Source organism: Lonchura striata, chromosome 29, assembly GCF_050655825.1.
Source record: "Lonchura striata isolate lonStrDom1 chromosome 29, ASM5065582v1, whole genome shotgun sequence".
Taxonomy (NCBI): Eukaryota; Metazoa; Chordata; class Aves; order Passeriformes; family Estrildidae; genus Lonchura; species Lonchura striata.
The window spans coordinates 3,846,681-3,866,180 of NC_140731.1; the positions used below are offsets into that span (position 1 = coordinate 3,846,681).

At 60.5% G+C, this 19,500-nt stretch overlaps 4 protein-coding genes across 5 annotated transcripts; 1 reads left to right on the forward strand and 3 right to left on the reverse strand.

The window, feature by feature from the left end:
• The first annotated feature begins 303 nt into the window (after window positions 1-303).
• On the forward strand, window positions 304-6,834 carry ZBTB39 (zinc finger and BTB domain containing 39). Its single transcript, XM_021542472.4, has 2 exons — window positions 304-360; window positions 1,615-6,834. The coding sequence occupies exon 2, from the start codon at window positions 1,707-1,709 to the stop codon at window positions 3,831-3,833; it is 2,127 nt and encodes a 708-aa protein (XP_021398147.3). The 5' UTR covers window positions 304-360; window positions 1,615-1,706; the 3' UTR covers window positions 3,834-6,834.
• A 2,351-nt stretch (window positions 6,835-9,185) lies between these two features.
• ACKR5 (atypical chemokine receptor 5) lies at window positions 9,186-12,173 on the reverse strand. 2 transcript variants are annotated; one of them, XM_021542470.4, is made up of 2 exons: window positions 12,097-12,173; window positions 9,186-10,557 (listed from the first exon to the last, which is right to left on the reverse strand). In XM_021542470.4, exon 2 carries the CDS (start codon window positions 10,547-10,549, stop codon window positions 9,455-9,457), a length of 1,095 nt encoding a protein of 364 aa, XP_021398145.1. In that variant the 5' UTR covers window positions 10,550-10,557; window positions 12,097-12,173; the 3' UTR covers window positions 9,186-9,454. The 2 variants fall into 2 exon arrangements, with proteins under 2 accessions (XP_021398145.1, XP_021398146.3); XM_021542471.4 differs by having other exon boundaries at window positions 9,186-10,591.
• Window positions 12,174-14,348: 2,175 nt separating this feature from the next.
• Window positions 14,349-16,762, reverse strand: LOC110477094 (retinol dehydrogenase 16). The gene is made up of 4 exons (XM_077788641.2): window positions 16,370-16,762; window positions 15,471-15,729; window positions 14,716-14,879; window positions 14,349-14,639 (listed from the first exon to the last, which is right to left on the reverse strand). The coding sequence occupies exons 1-4, from the start codon at window positions 16,683-16,685 to the stop codon at window positions 14,419-14,421; spliced, it is 960 nt and encodes a 319-aa protein (XP_077644767.2). The 5' UTR covers window positions 16,686-16,762; the 3' UTR covers window positions 14,349-14,418.
• Window positions 16,763-17,099: 337 nt separating this feature from the next.
• LOC146765015 (retinol dehydrogenase 16-like) lies at window positions 17,100-19,483 on the reverse strand. Its single transcript, XM_085563098.1, has 4 exons — window positions 19,141-19,483; window positions 18,242-18,500; window positions 17,654-17,817; window positions 17,100-17,488 (listed from the first exon to the last, which is right to left on the reverse strand). Exons 1-4 carry the CDS (start codon window positions 19,454-19,456, stop codon window positions 17,271-17,273), a joined length of 957 nt encoding a protein of 318 aa, XP_085419224.1. The 5' UTR covers window positions 19,457-19,483; the 3' UTR covers window positions 17,100-17,270.
• Between the last annotated feature and the right edge of the window lie 17 nt (window positions 19,484-19,500).

The following is a 19,500-nucleotide window of genomic DNA, read 5'->3' on the forward strand; positions in this document are numbered from 1 at the left end:
GTCCCTCCCCGTGCCCGTGTCCGTGTGTCCCTCCCGTGTCCGTGTGTCCCTCCCGTGCCCGTGTCCCTCCCGTGTCCGTGTCCCTCCCGTGTCCGTGTGTCCGTGTCCCGTCCCGTGTCCGTGTGTCCCTCCCGTGTCCGTGTCCCTCCCGTGTCCGTGTGTCCGTGTGTCCTGTGTCCGTGTCCGTGTGTCCCTCCCGTGCCCGTGTCCCTCCCGTGTCCGCGCCGCGCTCTGGGTCCTCCCGGCCGCGCGGGGGCGCCGCCCGCGGCGGGCCCCGGAAGCGGCGCGGGCCGGGGCGGGCGCGGGGCGGGTCGGCGCCTTTGTGTGAGCCGGGCCGGGATGGTGCGGGGCGCCGGGCGGGTAAGGCGCGACCCCCGCCCGCTCCCCGGCCCCCGCGGGGCCCCGCGCCGCGCCGAGCCTCTCCCACCCTCCCCGCGGGCTCCCGCTGCCTTCCGTGGCTCCCCCTTCCTGCCCCCGGGCCCCGCCGGGACCCCGCTGTCCCCCCCCATCTCCTCCCGTTCCTCCCGGAGCAGCTCCGGGACTCCCCGTCCTCCCCTGGCTCCCCAAGCTCTGTCCCGCTCCTTCCCCTCCCGCCCCATCCCCTCCGCAGCGATCCCCACGCCGCAGCAATTGCCCAGGTGCTTTTTTTGCCTTCCCCGCCGCATCTGCATCCTCCTCCTCGCCCTCCCCAGCTGCCAGTGGTGTTTTCCCCGTCCCTCCGCATCCCGGGGGAGAGCAGCCCGTCCTCTGGGCTTCGGTTTTCCCCGGAGCTGGGGCAGAGGCAGCTCCAGCCCCTCCAAACTCCTGCTCTTTGCTGCCTTCTGGGCTCGCTGTTCCCTGTCTCAGGGAGGGAAGGCAGGGAATTAGGAATAGGGGAATTAGGGATAGAGTTCTCTGGGTAAGTTCGTGAAATCCCAAGAGCTGTTGAGGCATCTGTGAGCAGGACAGAGGGACAAAGGCAATGGGACAAGCTGGGAGGACACCGGGGAGTGGCCGGTGCTGTAGGACAGGTGTGGTGGCAGCTGAGGAATCTGAGGGAAATCCCGGGGGAATCCATCCCAGGGGAATCCACCCCGGGGGAATCCACCCCGGGGGAATCCACCCCGGGGGAATCCATCCCGGGGGAACCCACAAGGCTGGAATGCAGAGAATCCTACCTGGGAGCCTGAAGTGTCCTTGTGGGTCCAGGTGGGATCTGAAGTGAAGGAATGAAGTGGCTGCAGCTGGAGGAGACCTTGAGGCGAATCCACCTGGCGTGTCCAGCCTGAGTGACACCTCTTTGGAGAGGAGCTTCACCCCCAGCTCAGGAAGAGGGAGATGTCTGGAGCAGGCTCCAGTTGGGTCTCAGGGACAGCAGGATCTCTGTCCCTTGCCCTGACAGCAGTGGGACCTTCAGCTGCCTCGGAGAGTCAGTGTCTTTTTGTTTTGGCTTTGCTGCTTTGCACATCCAGCCTTTTACTTCCCAAAAGTGAGGTGACAAGACAGGTTTAGTCCACCTCCAGCTGAGCAGCTGCTCCGTGGCTCCTCAGAAAGGTGCAAAACGGGAGGTGTGACCAGAATGGCCTTGCTTTGGTTGTTAAATAACATTATTTTTTTTGCGTTTCCGCTCTGCAGAGCCCCTTGCCCTGCCAGTTCCTGCTCCCTCCGCGGATGAAAGCGTGAAGGCCGAGCTGACCAGGAGAAAGGACTTTTAAGCAGCTGCTAAGATGGGCATGAGGATCAAGCTGCACAGCACCAACCACCCCAACAACCTGCTGAAGGAGCTCAACAAGTGCCGGCTCTCCGAGACCATGTGCGACGTCACCATCCTGGTGGGCTCCCGCTCCTTCGCCGCGCACAAGGCCGTGCTGGCCTGCGCCGCCGGCTACTTCCAGAACCTCTTCCTCAACACGGGGCTGGACGCTGCCAGGACCTACGTGGTGGATTTCATCACACCGGCCAACTTTGAGAAGATCCTGAGCTTTGTGTACACCTCGGAGCTCTTCACCGACCTCATCAACGTGGGCGTCATCTACGAGGTGGCGGAGCGGCTGGGCATGGAGGATCTGCTGCAGGCCTGCCACTCCACCTTCCCCGACCTGGAGAGCTCGGCCATCACCAAGCAGCCTGCCCTGTCTGTGGGGGAAGGCCGGGCTGGGCCGCTGAGCAGCACCTCCTCGGAGCAGAGCCACTCTTTGGGGGACGTGCGGAGCGGCGTGGAGCACTTCGGCCCCGAGCGGAATTACCTCCTGCACGGGGACGTGGTGGGCAGCTACAAAGAGGACGACAGGAGTGCCGTGGGCGAGGCCAGCCAGGCTCTCCCCCTGATGCACCCGCAGCAGCCTCCCAAGACAGAGCAGGAGTCGGATCCGGGGCAGTTCGCTCCGGTCGCGGCTCTGGGGGCCCAGCCCACTGGGAATGTGGTGGCACAGACCACCGGCAGCTCCTGCCCTCAGTACAAGGCCCAGAGCAACGGCGACTACGGCAAGGGCGGCTTCTTCCCCACGGACCCCTCCCTGGATGTCTCCACGGGGAGCAATTCCTGCCCCAGCAACAGCGACCACTCCAAAGAGCAGGGATTCGAGCAGATGGATGAGCTCCAGCTGGAGGATTTGGGAGAGGCCGAGCTGCATTTTGAGGATGCTGGAGAGGAGCTGGTCCCGTCTGAGGAAGTGATTGAGCTGAGCGATGACAGCGAGGAGGAGCTGGCCTTCGAGAGCGACAGCCGGGACAGCAAGGCCATGCCCTGCCAGGTGTGCAAGAAGGTGCTGGAGCCCAACATCCAGCTGATCCGCCAGCACGCCAGGGACCACGTCGACCTGCTCACAGGGAACTGCAAAGTCTGCGAGACCCACTTCCAGGACCGCAACTCCAGGGTCACCCACGTGCTGTCCCACATCGGCATCTTCCTCTTCTCCTGCGACATGTGCGAGACCAAGTTCTTCACCCAGTGGCAGCTGACGCTGCACCGGCGGGACGGGGTCTTCGACAACAACGTCATCGTCCACCCCAGTGACCCGCTGCCGGGGAAGGTGGCCGTGTTTGGGGGAGGGCCCGGCCCCGAGCTGGCCTGCGCTGCCTGCGGGAAGCCCTTGGCCAGAGATTTCCACACGGTCCGGAGCCACTTGCTGGAGCACGTGAACCTGAAGAGCCAGACGTGCGGCGTGTGCGACCAGCGGCACCTGAGCCTCTGCAGCCTGCTCTGGCACACCCTGTCCCACCTGGGCATCTCCGTCTTCTCCTGCTCCATCTGCGCCAGCAGCTTCGTGGACCGGCAGCTCCTGGAGAAGCACCTGGCCGTGCACCAGCACGTGGAGGAGGCTCTTTTCCAGTGCCACTTCTGCAGCCAGAGCTTCAAGCTGGAAGCCGCCTATCGCTACCACGTCAGCCAGCACAAGTGCGGCGGCCTGGACATCCGGGCGGGATTTGGGGAGCGCCTGCAGCCGCAGGGGCTGCCCAAGAGGAAGCTGCCCGAGGAGTTCCTGAGCGAAGAGCTGGCGCTGCAGAACCAGCCGGGGAACAGCAAGTACAGCTGCAAGGTGTGCGGCAAGAGGTTCGCCCACACCAGCGAGTTCAACTACCACCGGCGCATCCACACCGGGGAGAAGCCGTACCAGTGCAAGGTGTGCCACAAGTTCTTCCGCGGGCGCTCCACCATCAAGTGCCACCTGCGGACGCACTCGGGGGCCCTCATGTATCGCTGCACCGTGTGTGGCCACTACAGCTCCACGCTCAACCTGATGAGCAAGCACATAGGGGTGCACAAGGGCAGCCTCCCGCCGGACTTCACCATCGAACAGACTTTCATGTACATCATCCACTCCAAAGAGGCCGAGAAAAACACAGATAGCTGATGGGGCACGGCTGGCGGAGGAGTGTTAATGGTGGGAGCTGTGGAGGAGGAAAAGGAAAAACAAAACAAAAAAAAAAAGGAAAAAAGTTGTTTTATTTAATGGTCAGGCATCATGGATGGAATTGGTTTTTTTTTTGTTTTGGTTTAAATTTTTTTTTTTTTTTAGTTTTTGGGCCTTCCTAGGGCTTTTTAGATTGGTGGCGTTGTACAAATTAACAGCACGTGAGGTACATCACTGTTTTCAAGGAGTCTGTTGTGTTTACTTACCTCTGGTCCTGTTAGAGGCCATCGAGTTCTGTGCTTTTAGCATTTCTCACTAGTTTTTGAGTCTAGATTCTATTTTTTTTTTTTTGAGCCTTTTAGCCCACTTGACCAGGCTAACCCTGAGCTTGTCCACAAACTGATGCTGCTAAGATTTTCACACCTGACCTCAGTGGAGAGGGACAGAGCCAGAGCAGGCGCTGGACTCGAAGGAAAGGAACAAAAGAGAAAGAAAATGGAAAGAAAAAGACACTCTGGGCATCCCTGGTGTTCTGCTGCTACTGCCAGGAGACGAGCAAAGTGTGCTCTGGGATCAGCCACTGCTGCGTTGCTGGGGAGAGGAGCAGGAAGCACCCGAGTGTGTAAGCAAGGAGGGATGCCAGCAGGGAACCAGGAGCAGGGGAGGCACAGATTCCCAGGCCATGTTGGCTATGCTGTGGCTGGGACTCGCTCGTGCCCTGAGAGCCGGAGGAGGAGCTGAAGGAGCCACACAACCTCCCTGCAGAGCTGGGCAGAGATGGCTGCGTGAGCACAGGGATCTCCTGCAGGACTGGAGAGGGAGGGGAAGCAGGTCCGTGCTCCTTGTGGGGTGATTTTTCTGGTGGCCACAGAGAGCCAGGAGTCTCCTGGCTGTGCTCTGCCCCAGCCTCACGCTGTGCCCTGGGCAGACAAGTCAGGATGAAGCTGTTGCCTTAACTCCCTGGAAGGAGAGGGACCCTTCTCCTGCCAGAGGGATCCCCCCTCCCACGCCCTGCGCCGCCACATCCCGGACGTGTTCCGGTGGCAAACGGGTGTGCTGGGAGAGATGGGAGTTTGTTCATGGCCTGGGAGCCACAGCGATGGCTTGGCCTCTCCTGCTGCGTGCTGGGCACTTCTGGGGGCTGCCCTGGGCATGGAGAGGCTCTCCTGGGCATGGAGAAGCTCTCCAGGGCATGGAGAGGCTCCTCTGGGCATGGAGAGGCTCCTCTGGGCATGGAGAGGCTCTCCTGGGCATGGAGAAGCTCTCCAGGGCATGGAGAGGCTCCTCTGGGCATGGAGAGGCTCCTCTGGGCATGGAGAGGCTCCTCTGGGCATGAAGGAGCTCTCCAGGGCATGGAGGAGCTCTCCTGGGTATGGAGGAGCTTCCCTGGGCATGGAGAGGCTCCCCTGGGCATGGAGGAGCTTCCCTGGGCATGGAGAGGCTCTCCTGGGCATGGGTGGGTCTCCCCCTCTAAGTTTTGGTGCCCCTTGGTGCAGGAGGCTCTTCTGGGCATCTGGAACTGTCGTGGACATGTGTCAGGCTCTCCTGGGCTCAGGGGTCTCTCCTGGGCACGGGGGTCTCTCCTGGGCACAGGGAGCTCTCCTGAGCACGGGGGTCTCTCCTGGCCCTGTGTCAGGTCCCCCTCATCATGGGGGGCTCTCCTGGCCACTCCTGGGGGGTCTCTCCAGCGAGGTCAGCTGGTGCCAACGCTGGGAAGGGCATGGGTTCGCCTCTCCCCTCGCTATCCTGCCGTGGGGCAGAGGTGGGGAGGAGCAGACATTTCCAAGCTGGGCCTGCCCTCGGGTAACTCGTTCTACCTCACAAACAAGGAAGCGCTCGGGGCTCTGCAGCCTCGGTGGTCGTGGATCGGCTCCTGCGCTTCTGTCAAGTTTTACTGTTACAGAACTAAAACTAAACTGAACTAAACTAAACTAAACTAGTGATTTGCAAACCCTGGGAACCCACCCCGCTGCCCCCTCCCTGTGAAGGGACACCCAGGAAGGGACACCTGGGAAGGGCCATCCTGCAGTGGGGGCTGGACTCGGAGAGCTCAGAGCACCCGGGGGTCTCTCTTCCAGCCCCGCCGTGGCCTTGGGCAAGTCACTTCACCTCTTTGCCTCAGTTTCCTCATCTGTAAAATGAGGGTGGTACCTCCCGTGGTACCGACCTACCTCCGGGAGCGGGGAGGGTGCCTGGAGCCTGGCTTTGGAGGAGGGGAGGCACCAGAGCCAAGGTCAGCTCTGGGCTGGCCGGGCTGCTGCAGCTCTGGGTGCTGAGCTCCAGGCTCGTGGTCCTGGGGTCACTGCTGTGCTGAGCTGTGTTAGTTTTTTCTGGAGAAAGGGTGATTTTTGGGAATGGCGTGGTGCTCTGGGCAGTGTGGGAGCTGGTGGCGCCTCGCTGTGGGCTCCTCTGAGCCCACAGCCACCAAGGGCAGCGGCTCCACGCCGCATTTCGTTCCTTCTCCACCACCACGGGCAAACCTGGCTCTCTCCTGTCCCCGCTGCCCTTGGTGGCTGTGGGGACACCAACCTACCTCCCCTGGGGCAGCCTGAGGTGTTTGCAAAGTGCTTTGGGATCCTGGGGTAGGAGAGGGAGTTGCAGAGGGGAAATTCTGGCAGCGTCCAGGTCACGGAGCCTCCTGGGGAGCCCAGACAGAGAATCCCCCTGCTCCGAGCCCAGGCTCACTCCCATCCCCAACACAAAATTCACTTTCCCTGTTCTCAGTGGATCCAGGTCTGCCACAAAGTAATTGAGCAGATGAAGAAAGAACAAGAGTTGAATTTGCTGTCTAACCTTTTCGTTAAGTTAATCGTAGGTACTGACCTCCTGCTATTTAAGTGTTTACTATCTATTTGCTGTAAAGTTTTGTATATTTTGTAAACTTTCCCCCCCGCCCCCAAATCGTAGATGTCTAAAATCGTTGTACATCGGGTTCTTTTCTACTCCATTGTTCAACACAAAGTGTGGTTTTTATTTAGAATAATAAAACGGAAAACATTGACCTCTTGTAGCTGCTTCTTCATGAAACGTGTTCCTCCCAGGGGTGCCTGGGCAGCAGGTGAGGCCATCCCTGTATCCTGCTCCCACTGGATTTGTGGCTCAGGGGAACAGTTTGGGATATTCCTGTGGGATTCAGGAGCAGGGTGGGAGCAGAGCCCACCCGTTGGGTTTGTGTGCCTGGATGAGCCTTTTCTGTGTTTGCCAGGAACTGGAGCTCCACGGGCTGGGAACTGAGTTCAGAATGGTTTTGAGGGGTCTGGAGCAGCTCAGTGATGAGGAGAGACCATGGGAGCTGGGCTTGATTAATCTGGAGAAGAGGAGACTGAGGGGATCCTATCAATCCATTAAAATATCTCAGATATCCATATAAACATCTTATTGGAGAGGGGATCTCAACAATCCATAAAAATGTGTCAGATATCTCATTTGAGAGGGGATCTCAATCCATAAAAATATCTCAGATATTGGTATAAATATCTCATTTGAGAGGGAGTCAATCCATAAAAATATCTCAGATATTTCATTTGAGAGGGGATCTCAATCCATAAAAATATCTCAGGTATCTCATTTGAGAGGGAGTCAATCCATAAAATTATTTCAGATATCTCATTTGAGAGGGGATCTCAATCCATAAAAATATCTCAGATACTGGTATAAATAATATCTCATTTGAGAGGGGATCTCAATCCATAAAAATATCTCAGATATTGGTATAAAAAATATCTCATTTGAGAGGGCATCTCAATCCATAAAAATATCTCAGGTATCTAATTTAAGAGGGGATCTCAATCCATAAAAATATCTCGGGTATCTGTATAAATATCCCATTTGGGAGGGGGTCTCATCAATCCATAACAATACCTCAAAGATGGGTGCCAAGAGGATGGTGCCAGACTTTTCAGTGGTGTGACAGGACAAGGAGCAGTGGCCATAAATGAAACCACAAGAAGTTCCACCTGGACACAAGGAAGAACTTCCCAGGGAGGTGGAAACAAGGTGCCCAGATCACCACATGGGTGACAATTTATTTGAGGCCACTCTGGCCCTAAGTTCTATGGACAAAAGTGCAGAGAAATTAAGACAGTTAAAAATTAAGTTTATTAGGTGAAATACCAAATTCTACATGTTTAAGTATCTTGAATATATTTTTGCCCTGGTGGATGGCTGGTCGTGTATTAATCATCCATTTCTTCCTTGGAAATGGGAGGGAATTAGCAAAGAGAAGCTCAGGGAGGATTTGGGATCAGGGAATGAAGGTGGTGGGGTCCCGTGGGTGCAGATCTCAGCCTGGGGGTCTCACAGCCCCTGGGGTTCTGCACTCACAGGTGTGAGGAGCAGAGAACGACCCGAGCTGCTGCCCTGAGCAAGGAATTCTCACCAGGGGTTTCTGTGCAAAAGCTGGATTGGGGTTGTGCTGGGATACAGAGGAACATCCCTGCAGAAGGAACCCTGAGGAATTTAGGGTTTTACCCCATCAGGGACCCCTGGAAGTGGCAGAGCTTTCCCAGCCAGCCCCGTGATAACCCCGTATCCGTCTCAACCCCCGTCACGGGCTTCTCCCGGGACATCCTGCTCCCCCCTCCCTGCACCAGCATCCTGTCCCCAGAACTGCTGATGCTTTGCTTTTTCTCAGGCGTGTTCCTCGAGCAGCTCAAGGCTTTTGGTAGATTTATGGTCGCTCTGTCACCTTCCCCCAGCGAGGGCTCGACCCGCAGCACGTGACTGGGATCAGGATCCAGACAAGGATGAACTTTCTCCGGATGCTCCCGTTCCTTGCACAGCACAAGAGCCCAGCTCGTGCTCCAGCTCGGAGGTTTTCTGCACATGCCCGTGCTCCCACAGGGACTTTGGTGGAAGGGGAAGTGCTTTTGGAGCCTGATGGAGTTGAGAAATCTACCCAGTGGCCATAGAAACCTGCCAGGGGATGCTCCAGAGGAGGCTGGAGTTAATGGGGTGGGCGAGCCCTTTTCAGTAAAACCCAGTCTAGCCATCACTAATTTACAAGTGGGTTTGCAAAATTGCTCTGAAGGAGCAGCTGATCTCGAATCCAAGTTGTTCCCCCCCCTCAGATCTGTGCCCTGCTCAGCCTCTTGGGCTGCTTCACCTTCATCTCTCAAAAATCAGGCTCTGGGCGTTGCTGGGCACTGGAGGGGGAGTTTTGTATTCCGAAGGGATGGTTCCTTCTCTCCCACTCGGGATGGCACTCACAGGCACTGCCGTGCCCAGGGCTGGGGCCAGGGGCAGTTTGAGGATGCAGGAACGCCCGTGATGGGGCAGGTGGTGCTCTCCAACCCCACAGCCTGGGGCAGGATGGGGCTCTGACCTTGGGGTTGGGTTGTGTCAGACACCGAGTGCAGTAACAGGCTTTATTATCGCAAGGGTTTCTCTCGTCAAACAGGAAATACAATTTTCTCTTATCCTTTCTTCAGGTTGGACACAGCAGAGGCAAGACGCCCGTAGCTCCCAGCCCTCCTCAAAGCAGGCACCTCAACCTGCCACGGGAGGTGCCCAGCCAAGAAGGGCTGTGCCCAAGCAAGGTGTGTCCTCAGCAGCAGCAGGAAAAGCGATCCCACTGTCCCCAGGGAGCCACCACGACGGAGGCTGGGAGAGTCTGACCCCCCTTAGTTGGGAGGGCTGCTGTCCTTGGCGATGACTATGGAGTGCTGCGTGCTGGAGGAGGAGTTGTCGGCGCCCTTCTGGCCACCGTGGTCCTTGGGGATGTACTTGACGACGGCGGAGATGAGTTTGCTGCGGAAGTTCTTGCTGAGGAAGTTGTAGAGGATGGGGTTGACGACGCAGTGGAGCAGCGTGAAGCAGTCTATGATGTCGTAGAAGAAGTAGAGCAGGTGGGCGAAGGTGCAGTGCAGGATGATGTGGCTGCCCTCGAGGGTGAGCAGCGTCAGCACGGCGTGGAAGGGCAGCCAGCTGAGCAGGAACACCCCGATGTAGGCGTAGATGAGCAGGCAGTGCTTGCGGCTCTCCGGCTTGGCGCGGCGGATGAAGCGCGCCGTCAGCACGTTGAACGCCGCGATGATGGGGAAGGGGATGAGGAAGCCGACGGCGGTGGTGGCCAGGCTGACCGCCAGCGCCCACTCGTCGTAGGTCTCGAAGGGGGCCATGAAGATGCAGATGGGCTCCCCGGTGTTGACCAGCTGCATGTGGGACACCTCCAGGACGGGGATGGCGGCGGCCAGGACCCAGCTGCAGGCGCAGACCACGCGGCGCGCGCGGTGCTGGTGCCGCTGCCAGAAGAGGGAGGAGCTGGTCAGGGTCACGTAGCGATCCACGCTCAGGCAGGTGAGGAAGAAGATGCTGGCGTACATGTTGGCGAAGTAGAAGTAGTGGGTGAAGCGGCAGAGGAAGCTGCCCCAGAGCCAGGTGTAATCCAGCATCACCTCCAGCATCCAGATGGGCAGCGAGAGCAGCACCCCGAGGTCAGCGATGGCCATGTTGATGATGTACAGGTTGACCAAGCTCTTGCTGCCCCGTGTCTGCCAGTTGACCCAGATGACGAGGAGGTTCTCCACCAAGCCCACCACGAAGATGACCAGGTAGAGGATGAAGAGAATCACTCGCTTGATGTTCTCATCCAGGCTGAACTCGCAGTAGGTGTAGGTGTGGTTCAGGAGGTAGAACAGCTCGGACAAGTTGTGGTAGTCCCCGTACTCACTCGGGACAGCGTGTGTCTCCACGGGGACAGTGGTCACCTCGGCCATCCTGGTGGCTGCAGGGAAAGGGACAGCACTGAGCTGGGCAGCCTGAAACAGAGACCCATTGTGTGGGGCTCAAGAAGATCCTTCTGGGGGTTTCTAACCTAATTTTTACTCCCACGGTGACTCCCTACATCAGCCTTCAAAAGATGCTGAGTCCACCCAGGTGATCCCCTCACATCCCAGGGTAAATGGCAGCCACAAGCAACAGTCACCACGCCTGGTGGCTGTTCCCTGTCCCAGAGCCTGGTCTGGGACATGGACAGGTGTCGGTGGCTCTGTCCCAGAGACAAAAGCCCCCGCTCCCACCCGAGCCCTCGGGTTGTGGTCACTCACCAGCCGCCCTCACTCTGCCAGGAGCCACCGGGGACATCCAAGTAGGTGACAAAATTATACATTTCAGGGAAACGCAGTTGACCTGAACATCCTCTTATTGCCCCAAGTGAGAGTTCGATCCCAGCCCAGCCTCCTGCCGCTGGAGGTGTCCGGGAGCAGCTGTTCCCTTGGGAATGCTGCGGGACTCTGCCCTTCCCGTGGGGTCTTCCCGCTTTGCTTGGAGCCTGGCAAGCCGGGACCAAGCCACTGCTGGTGTCCCCCGTGAGAACGTCATCCCTGTGGCTCCCACCCACACTGACACCCCCCAAAACCAGGGGGAGGCCGGGCCTGCCACCCCCAGGGCTCCTGAGCCTCCCGTCCTCTCTGCGCTGCAGGGCCTGAGGAGAGACAGAGGGAAGGTGGGACAGATGGACGGGAGAGGGGACACATGGACAGGAGAAGGGACAGAGAGATGGGCGAGGCGACAGGTGGATGGTAAAGGGGACAGACAAATGGGAGAGAGGACAAGCAGACAGGACCAGGGATAGATAGCCAAGGGAAGGGACAGACGGACAGGAACAGGGACAGACAAACAGGAGAAGGGACGGATGGATGGTAAAGGGGACAGAAAAACGGGAGAAAGGACAGACAGGACCAGGGACAGACAGCCAGGGGAAGGGACAGACAGACAGGACCAGGGACAGACAGACAGGAGAAGGGACAGATGGATGGGAGAGGGAAAAAGGGAGAGATGGATGGTAGAGGAGACAGACAAACGGGAGAAGGGACGGATGGATGGGAGAGGGGACAGACAAGTGGGAGAAAGGACAGGCAGACAGAACCAGGGACAGACAAACGGGAGAAGGGAGGGACGGATGGGAGAGAGGACAGGTAGATGGTAAAGGGGACAGACGGACAGGAGAAGGGACAAGCAGACAGGACCAGGGACAGACAGCCAGGAGAAGGGACGGACGGACAGGAGAGGGGAGAGATGGATAGTAGAAGGGACAGACAAACGGGAGAAGGGACAGACAGACAGGACCAGGGACAGACAAACGGGAGAAAGGACAGGCAGACAGGACCAGGGACAGACAAACGGGAGAAAGGACAGGCAGACAGGACCAGGGACAGACAAACGGGAGAAAGGACAGGCAGACAGGACCAGGGACAGAGAGCCAGGAGAAGGGACGGACGGACGGGAGAAGGGACACGAGGGAGGAGGGTCGCTGCTGGCTCACCGGCGGCTGAGCGAGGGCTGTGCTGGGGCTGTTCGGGAGCGGGGGGATCCTCTCGGCTCGGCAGCTCGAGCGCCTCTGGGCACGGAGCTTGGGTGGGCTTGGTGGCCGCTTGCTGGGCAGGAAATGACCGTCGTGCTGCAACATCCTGCGACAGCCCAGCGCGGGGGACATTGGACTGGATTTCCAGCGCCGGCACTCGCCTCCCATTTCATTTTGCCGCAGGGTGGGAACAGGCGCGGGGAGGCCACGGGCAGGTGTCGGTGTGGAAGCCGCAGGTGCCTGGGGGTGGACGAGGGTCCCCGAGGCTTCCTGAGTGTCCCTTCCACTGCCACCCCACCGGGCTAAGAGGCTGGATCCTGCCTGGATCCTTCTGTGGGGAAAATACATCCCAGCTCCTGCCCCGGCACGGGGAATCCTGAGGGGTTGGGGTGGGTTTTAACACAGGTGCCAAAGCTGTCCCTGATGGCACCCCGATATCAGGGTGAGCTCAGGGTTCTTTTCGGGGGGAAAGGGCTGAGAGCTGAACTCTCCGTCTCGGCAGCGCTCCTGCAGGAGCCGATGGCAGATGGATGTCGCCAGAGAAGCACCTCTGGCCATGCAGCAATTAATCACAGAGCCGTAATTGCCCCGCGGTCTGGCAGGGGAAGCCAGGGGGCTCAAGCCTTGCCCCGGCGCTGGGGAGGGGGCTGATAGGCAGAAAATTTTGCATCGGGCTGCAAGTCCTGCGAAACAATTGCAGGAAATCTCCTTTTTTTCAAGTGCAGCCAAGACTGCGGGATCAACAATTGGCTCGGAAGGAAGGCACGGGGAGCGGGGAAGCGCGGGGGCACTGATAAGTCGGGACTCACAACAACAAGCCCAGCGCTGCTGACCCCGTGCGCAGGTACCAACCCCGGCAGGACCGGCTTCCAAACAGGAACTCGGCAGCTTCGTGCTGGCCCCGGGCACATTTTGGATCAGCTGGCCCAGTGGGGGTGGTGAGGGGCCGCTCTGCCACCGAGGGGCTGGGGGGCTTTGCCCCACCCGAGGGGGAAGCAATGCTCAGCTGGTTCTGTTTAACAGGTCAGGCAAGTTCCAGACCGAACTCTGGGGCTGGGCAGGATTTGGGAGCCGTCAAGGATTGTGCAGGGGCTGCTGATCCTGGTGGCAATAGCCAGGTCTGGTTGTATTTCCAAGCCAGCTGAGCCGCGGGCTTGGGACAGGCGGCTCAGCCCGTTCTGCCCATCCCTCCCGCAAGCCCCAAGGCTCTCAGCACCCCAAATGTGTGCCCAGGAGTCCCCAGGCTCCCTCAGGAGCTGGAGAAGTGGGCTCCAGGCAGAGGCAGCCCGGGGATCTGCCGTTCTCCCGCTGCTTCCCTCCCCGGGCAGCCGTCGCCGGCTGCGGGCACGGGTGTGCCAGGGCAGGTGCGGCCAAGGCTGCCGCTCCCGGGGGGTTGGCACGGCTCGTCCCGGTCCCCGGGGACACGCCGTGCCCCAAACGCGACGTGCTGCCGGCCACGTTGTACTTTCTCAGCCAAAAAACAGCACTTTCGGAAAAGCTTCTTTGACTGGGGAAACAGCCCGGCGAGCTGAACGCAGCCTGCGCAAGGTCCCGGGTCATCCTCATCCTCATCCTCATCCTCGCCCTCCCCGTGGCGTCTCGGGGGTCCGGGTCAGGCGTGGGGTCGGCCTTTGCCGGAGCTGGGGATCTGCACTGGCGCTTCTCTGGTCCCGCCGGCAAGTGCAGAATCTCACAGACCTGCCCCTCACCTACTGATCGCTAATCAGTTCTTAATTAGCTCCAGGAGTGGCGCAGGGATCACCGCCCACGAGCCCAGGGGATGGATAAACACCGCGCAGCCTTTCCCAGCCGCTCCCTGCCAGCCGAGCCGCGGTGTCCCGGGTTAGGAGGCTGCTCGGGGCACAGGCAGCAGCCGGGACCGTGCCATGGCAGCGGGGCCGTGCCACGGCACCGGGATCCTGCCACGGCACCGGACCCTGCCACGGCACCGGCACCCTGCCACGGCACCGGGATCCTGCCACGGCACCGGGATCCTGCCACGGCACCGGACCGTGCCACGGCACCGGGACCGTGCCACGGCACCGGGACCGTGCCACGGCACCGGGACTGTGCCACGGCACCGGGATCCTGCCACGGCACCGGGACCCTGCCACGGCACCGGACCCTGCCACGGCACCGGGATCCTGCCACGGCACCCCACGGTGAGACGGGTCACCGGCACCGGGGCCAAGTGGCCATCGAACTCCTCCAACTCCCAGCATTGCAGCGCCTTTACTGAGCACGTTCTCGAGGGTGTGGGACAGCCACGGCCCCTCGCTCTGGTCAGGGGATCCCGCTGGCCGGGATGGGCAGGAAGAAGCCCAGGATGGTGTCGGACAGCCAGGCCGGGCAGTAGCTGAGGGGCAGGAAGATGAGCCGGGCGTCCCAGCCGGCGGCGTAGCGGCTGCGGGGGCAGCGGGAGAGCAGCGCGTGTGTCACGGCATCGGTGACGAGCGACAGGCGGGAGCTGCTCAGGCGGTGCAGCAGCGTGGTGCTCTCGGCATCTGGGTGGGCACAAGGGGGTCAGGCCGATGGAGGTGGGGTCAGCAGGGGGGTGGTGCGCTGTGGGGATGGACTCACATTTATCCAGGTAGCGGCGGCCGTAGGCTGCCTGGGCTTCTGCCGGGAGCCGCTCCCAGAGGCGAGCGAGGCCCTTCACCAGCGGGGCGGGGTCGGTCATTCCCGTCTGGAAGCCTCCAGGTTCGATGATGGAGACCTGCACGCCGAAGGGACGCAGCTCCCGCCTGCCCGAGGCGGGGGCGTCAGCGGGAGCTGCTGTCCCGAGGAGGGCAGAGACCGGGGGAGGAGCGGGGGGCTGCTTGTGTCACCCCCCAGGCATTCCATCATGGGCACAGGGGAACCTTGTCCTTGCTCCATGTACCCTCTTGTGTCCTGAGACATCCCCGGACCTCCGTGCCCCAGGACCCCTCTGGATCCCGGGATCCTGGAATCCCCCTGAACCTCAGTGCCTCGGGATCACCCCAGAGCATTCCCGGATCCCGGGACCTCCCTGAATCTCAGCGCCCCGGGACTCTCCCCGACCTCCAGAATTCTGGACCCTGGGACACCCCGGGACACCGGGACCACTGGGACTGGTCCACCTCCCCGCCCCAGGTTCCCACTAGAACTTTGCTCCAGAGCTCCTTGAAATCCTTCCCCTGGCTGCACAGCCCTGCCCACGCTCCCAGCCCACTTGTGGTCAGCGTTTCACAAGTTCTCTGGGGAAAATGTAACCGGGAGTAAATCAGTCAATAAAACCCTGCAAGAGGAGAGTGGGGCAACGCTGGGGCTGCTGGACGAGCACAGGAGAGCCCCGGGGGCTGCCACAGCCGTACCTGAGGCTGTCAGAGAAGGCTTCCACGCCGTACTTGGAGATGCAGTACCCTCCACCGAAGCAGGACATGCGGCCCATCACGCTGGCCACGTTGACCACGCGGCCCCGCGCCCGCCGCACCAGCGGCAGGAGGCTCAGTGTCACCTCCACCAGCCCCACCAGGTTGACATCCAGCACCTTGACAAAGTCCTCCTTGGTCAGCCACTCGTTCGGGGCGGTGGGGATGGCGATCCCGGCGTTGTTCACCAGCCCCCAGAGCCCTGGAGAGGGGATGGGATGAGCTGAGGCTGTTCCAAGGCCCTGCACCAGCCTCGCCTGTGCTGGCACAAGTGGGCTGACGTTCCTCCCCTCACACAGCCCCCTGAATATCAGGCTAGCCCAAAGGTCCGAGGGTGTTGGGGGAGGAATATCAGGAGATGGCAAAGATTTCCAGAAGAGGCTTTTACCCTGATATATGTTGCCTCAGCTCTCTTTATTCTGTGGTGTCCAAAGGCAAAAGAGCAGAACAGGAAATGTCAGGGGTCTGTACAGGCTTTGGACAGGGTGGGCTTCCCTGGCTCTGTGCCAGCCCCGTTGGGGCAGGAAGGAGGGTCCAGGGTTATCTGATCAGTCCCAGGGTCCCAGGGAGGGGGCACAGAGTGCCCAGGAGCTCACTGTAACAGTGGGCAAGGTGACAGGAGAGCTGTTGGGGTAATCGGCTCTTAATTAGCTGGTTTTCGGGAGGAAAGGGCTGAAAGCTGAACTCTCTGCCCGGGCAGCGCTCCTGCAGGAGCCGATGGCAGATGCATGTCACCACAGAAGCACCTCTGGCCAAGCAGCAATGAATCACAGAGCCGTGATTACCCCGCGGTGTGGCAGGGGAAGCCGGGGGGGACAACAGGGACGTCAGCCCCGTTTTACCTTGGTCACCCACACGCTCCCGGACCCAGGCGGTGACATCGGCGATGCTCTGGCTGGAGGTGACGTCCAGCAGGACGGTCTGCAGGCGGTCGGAGGTGGCCGCCCGCAGCTGCGCGGCCCCGGCGGCGCTCAGGCAGGCGGCCAGCACCCGCAGCCCCCGCGCGTCCAGCTGCCGCGCCAGCAGGTTCCCGAAGCCGCTGTCGCAGCCCGTGATCAGCACGTGCTTCTCCGAGAGCCGCGGCACCGGCTGCCGCTCCCGGTGCCAGCGGCGCAGCAGGAACAGCCCCAGCAGCGCGGCCACCACGTACAGCCACATCCTCGGCACCGGCACCGGCACCGCCCGGTGACAGCCCGCGCCGGCCGCATTTATAGAGCCGGGCTTGCGGCAGCACCCGGGTGAATTTTGTCACCCTGATTTGTCGTTTTTGTCATTCCCGTGGTGATGGAGCAGGATGGTCCCTCCCAACCAGCTCTGCAGGAGGAGCAGGAGGAAGCAGAGGAGGAGAACTCCGTAAGAGGCTGCTCAGTTCTTTGCCTAGAGGGAAATCTGCTCAAGTTGGAAGAGGTCTGAATTTTACTCACGTGTGTCAATCCCGGGGTGCCAGTCTGGCCAAGTCCCCTGGCAACTTGTCCGGGGCTGGATCCTGAACGCAGCAGGTGCTCAGGGGAAGAACCAGAGCCCCCAGGCACAGCCTTGGTGCCACAGCCTGAGAGTGACACCACGCTCAGCCAGGAGGGGACAGAGGGTCTTTATTCAGGACAAACCCATCCGTGAGCAGGGGACAGAGGGTCGGACATGCAGTTACAGATTCAGGGACCTCGGTGTAGCCTTGGCTGCAGCCAGTTTTGGATCCCACCAGGTCTTATTGATCTCACTCTGGCTGCCAGCTCCAACCCCACCTTAGGCTCTCCCAGCAGATTTGGGGTAGAAAAAGGTGAACAGGGCGTCGCTGAGCGCTGAGGGCAGGTAGCTGAGGGGGATGTAGAGCAGCTTGGCGTCCCAGCCAGCGGAGTAGCGCGTGCGGGGGTGGAGGCTGGTCAGCGCGTGCTCCATGCAGTTGGTGACCAGTGACAGGTTGGAGCTGTAGGCTTTCTGCAGCACCTTGAGCAATGCCACATCTGCAGAGGCAGAAAAAGCCACTGAGACCCTGCAGCCCAGCAGAGCCAAGTGGTTCCATGGAGTGTTGAGGCAATGGGACCGCCCATGGGACCCTCGTGGCCCTGGGGATGTGCCTTGTGTCAGGGGAGAAAGAGGATCGCTCAGCCTTTGGGGGACGTACTTACACTCCCTTAAATAATTCTCCCCGTAACTCGCTTTGATTTCCTCAGGGAGCTTCCCCCAGCTGTCATGAAAATTCTTCTCCAGGTTCTCAACGTTGGTGATCATTGTCTTGAAGTAGCCCGGCTCGATCACGCAGACCTTCACCCCGAAGCTGTGCATCTCCAGCCTGGAAGGGATGGAGTCCCGTGGGACACGGGAGCAGCACCCAAGCGTGTCCGTGCCCACACCTCCCATGGGATGCAGCCTCATGCCAGAGGCGCGGAGCAGAGCCTGACCATGCCAGCGGGTCCTGTGCCAGCCTGGCACGTGGCTGAGATGGTGTGCCAGCAAACATTTGCCACGTCCGGATGGGTTGGGAACAAAGCAAAGCTTGGGGCAGCAGGGTGATGTCCTGCAGGATTTTGGACAGGGGCAGTGTCCAGAGGGGAGGCTCCATGCCAGGATAGGAGCTGCTCACACTTCAGCAGCAGATCCGAGTTCAACCTGTGCTCAGTGACGGTTGTGCGAGGATGGGAGTTGATCACTGGGCCAGACAAAGTCCAGGAAAACAAATTAGGAAATCATGCTGAAGCCCGTTTGTCTGGACTTACCTGAGGCTGTCAGAGAAGGCTTCCACGCCGTACTTGGAGATGCAGTACCCTCCACCGAAGCAGGACATGCGGCCCATCACGCTGGCCACGTTGACCACGCGGCCCCGCGCCCGCCGCACCAGCGGCAGGAGGCTCAGTGTCACCTCCACCAGCCCCACCAGGTTGACATCCAGCACCTTGACAAAGTCCTCCTTGGTCAGCCACTCGTTCGGGGCGGTGGGGATGGCGATCCCGGCGTTGTTCACCAGCCCCCAGAGCCCTGGAGAGGGGATGGGATGAGCTGAGGCTGTTCCAAGGCCCTGCACCAGCCTCGCCTGTGCTGGCACAAGTGGGCTGACGTTCCTCCCCTCACACAGCCCCCTGAATATCAGGCTAGCCCAAAGGTCCGAGGGTGTTGGGGGAGGAATATCAGGAGATGGCAAAGATTTCCAGAAGAGGCTTTTACCCTGATATATGTTGCCTCAGCTCTCTTTATTCTGTGGTGTCCAAAGGCAAAAGAGCAGAACAGGAAATGTCAGGGGTCTGTACAGGCTTTGGACAGGGTGGGCTTCCCTGGCTCTGTGCCAGCCCCGTTGGGGCAGGAAGGAGGGTCCAGGGTTATCTGATCAGTCCCAGGGTCCCAGGGAGGGGGCACAGAGTGCCCAGGAGCTCACTGTAACAGTGGGCAAGGTGACAGGAGAGCTGTTGGGGTAATCGGCTCTTAATTAGCTGGTTTTCGGGAGGAAAGGGCTGAAAGCTGAACTCTCTGCCCGGGCAGCGCTCCTGCAGGAGCCGATGGCAGATGCATGTCACCACAGAAGCACCTCTGGCCAAGCAGCAATGAATCACAGAGCCGTGATTACCCCGCGGTGTGGCAGGGGAAGCCGGGGGGGACAACAGGGACGTCAGCCCCGTTTTACCTTGGTCACCCACACGCTCCCGGACCCAGGCGGTGACATCGGCGATGCTCTGGCTGGAGGTGACGTCCAGCAGGACGGTCTGCAGGCGGTCGGAGGTGGCCGCCCGCAGCTGCGCGGCCCCGGCGGCGCTCAGGCAGGCGGCCAGCACCCGCAGCCCCCGCGCGTCCAGCTGCCGCGCCAGCAGGTTCCCGAAGCCGCTGTCGCAGCCCGTGATCAGCACGTGCTTCTCCGAGAGCCGCGGCACCGGCTGCCGCTCCCGGTGCCAGCGGCGCAGCAGGAACAGCCCCAGCAGCGCGGCCACCACGTACAGCCACATCCTCGGCACCGGCACCGGCACCGCCCGGTGACAGCCCGCGCCGG

What these genes read in the sequence shown, in the direction of transcription:
- ZBTB39 (XM_021542472.4), top strand. Translation starts at nt 1,707, where the DNA reads ATGGGCATGAGGATCAAGCTGCACAGCACCAACCACCCCAACAACCTG.
- ACKR5 (XM_021542470.4), bottom strand. Translation starts at nt 10,549, where the DNA reads ATGGCCGAGGTGACCACTGTCCCCGTGGAGACACACGCTGTCCCGAGT.
- LOC110477094 (XM_077788641.2), bottom strand. Translation starts at nt 16,685, where the DNA reads ATGTGGCTGTACGTGGTGGCCGCGCTGCTGGGGCTGTTCCTGCTGCGC. An exon ending in GCCTTCTCTGACAGCCTCAG is followed by an intron (nt 14,880 to 15,470) that starts GTACGGCTGTGG and finishes CGCCTCGGGCAG; the next exon opens with GCGGGAGCTGCGTCCCTTCG. An exon ending in CCGCCGCTACCTGGATAAAT is followed by an intron (nt 14,640 to 14,715) that starts GTGAGTCCATCC and finishes GTGCCCACCCAG; the next exon opens with ATGCCGAGAGCACCACGCTG.
- LOC146765015 (XM_085563098.1), bottom strand. Translation starts at nt 19,456, where the DNA reads ATGTGGCTGTACGTGGTGGCCGCGCTGCTGGGGCTGTTCCTGCTGCGC. An exon ending in GCCTTCTCTGACAGCCTCAG is followed by an intron (nt 17,818 to 18,241) that starts GTAAGTCCAGAC and finishes CATCCCTTCCAG; the next exon opens with GCTGGAGATGCACAGCTTCG. An exon ending in GGAGAATTATTTAAGGGAGT is followed by an intron (nt 17,489 to 17,653) that starts GTAAGTACGTCC and finishes CTGCCTCTGCAG; the next exon opens with ATGTGGCATTGCTCAAGGTG.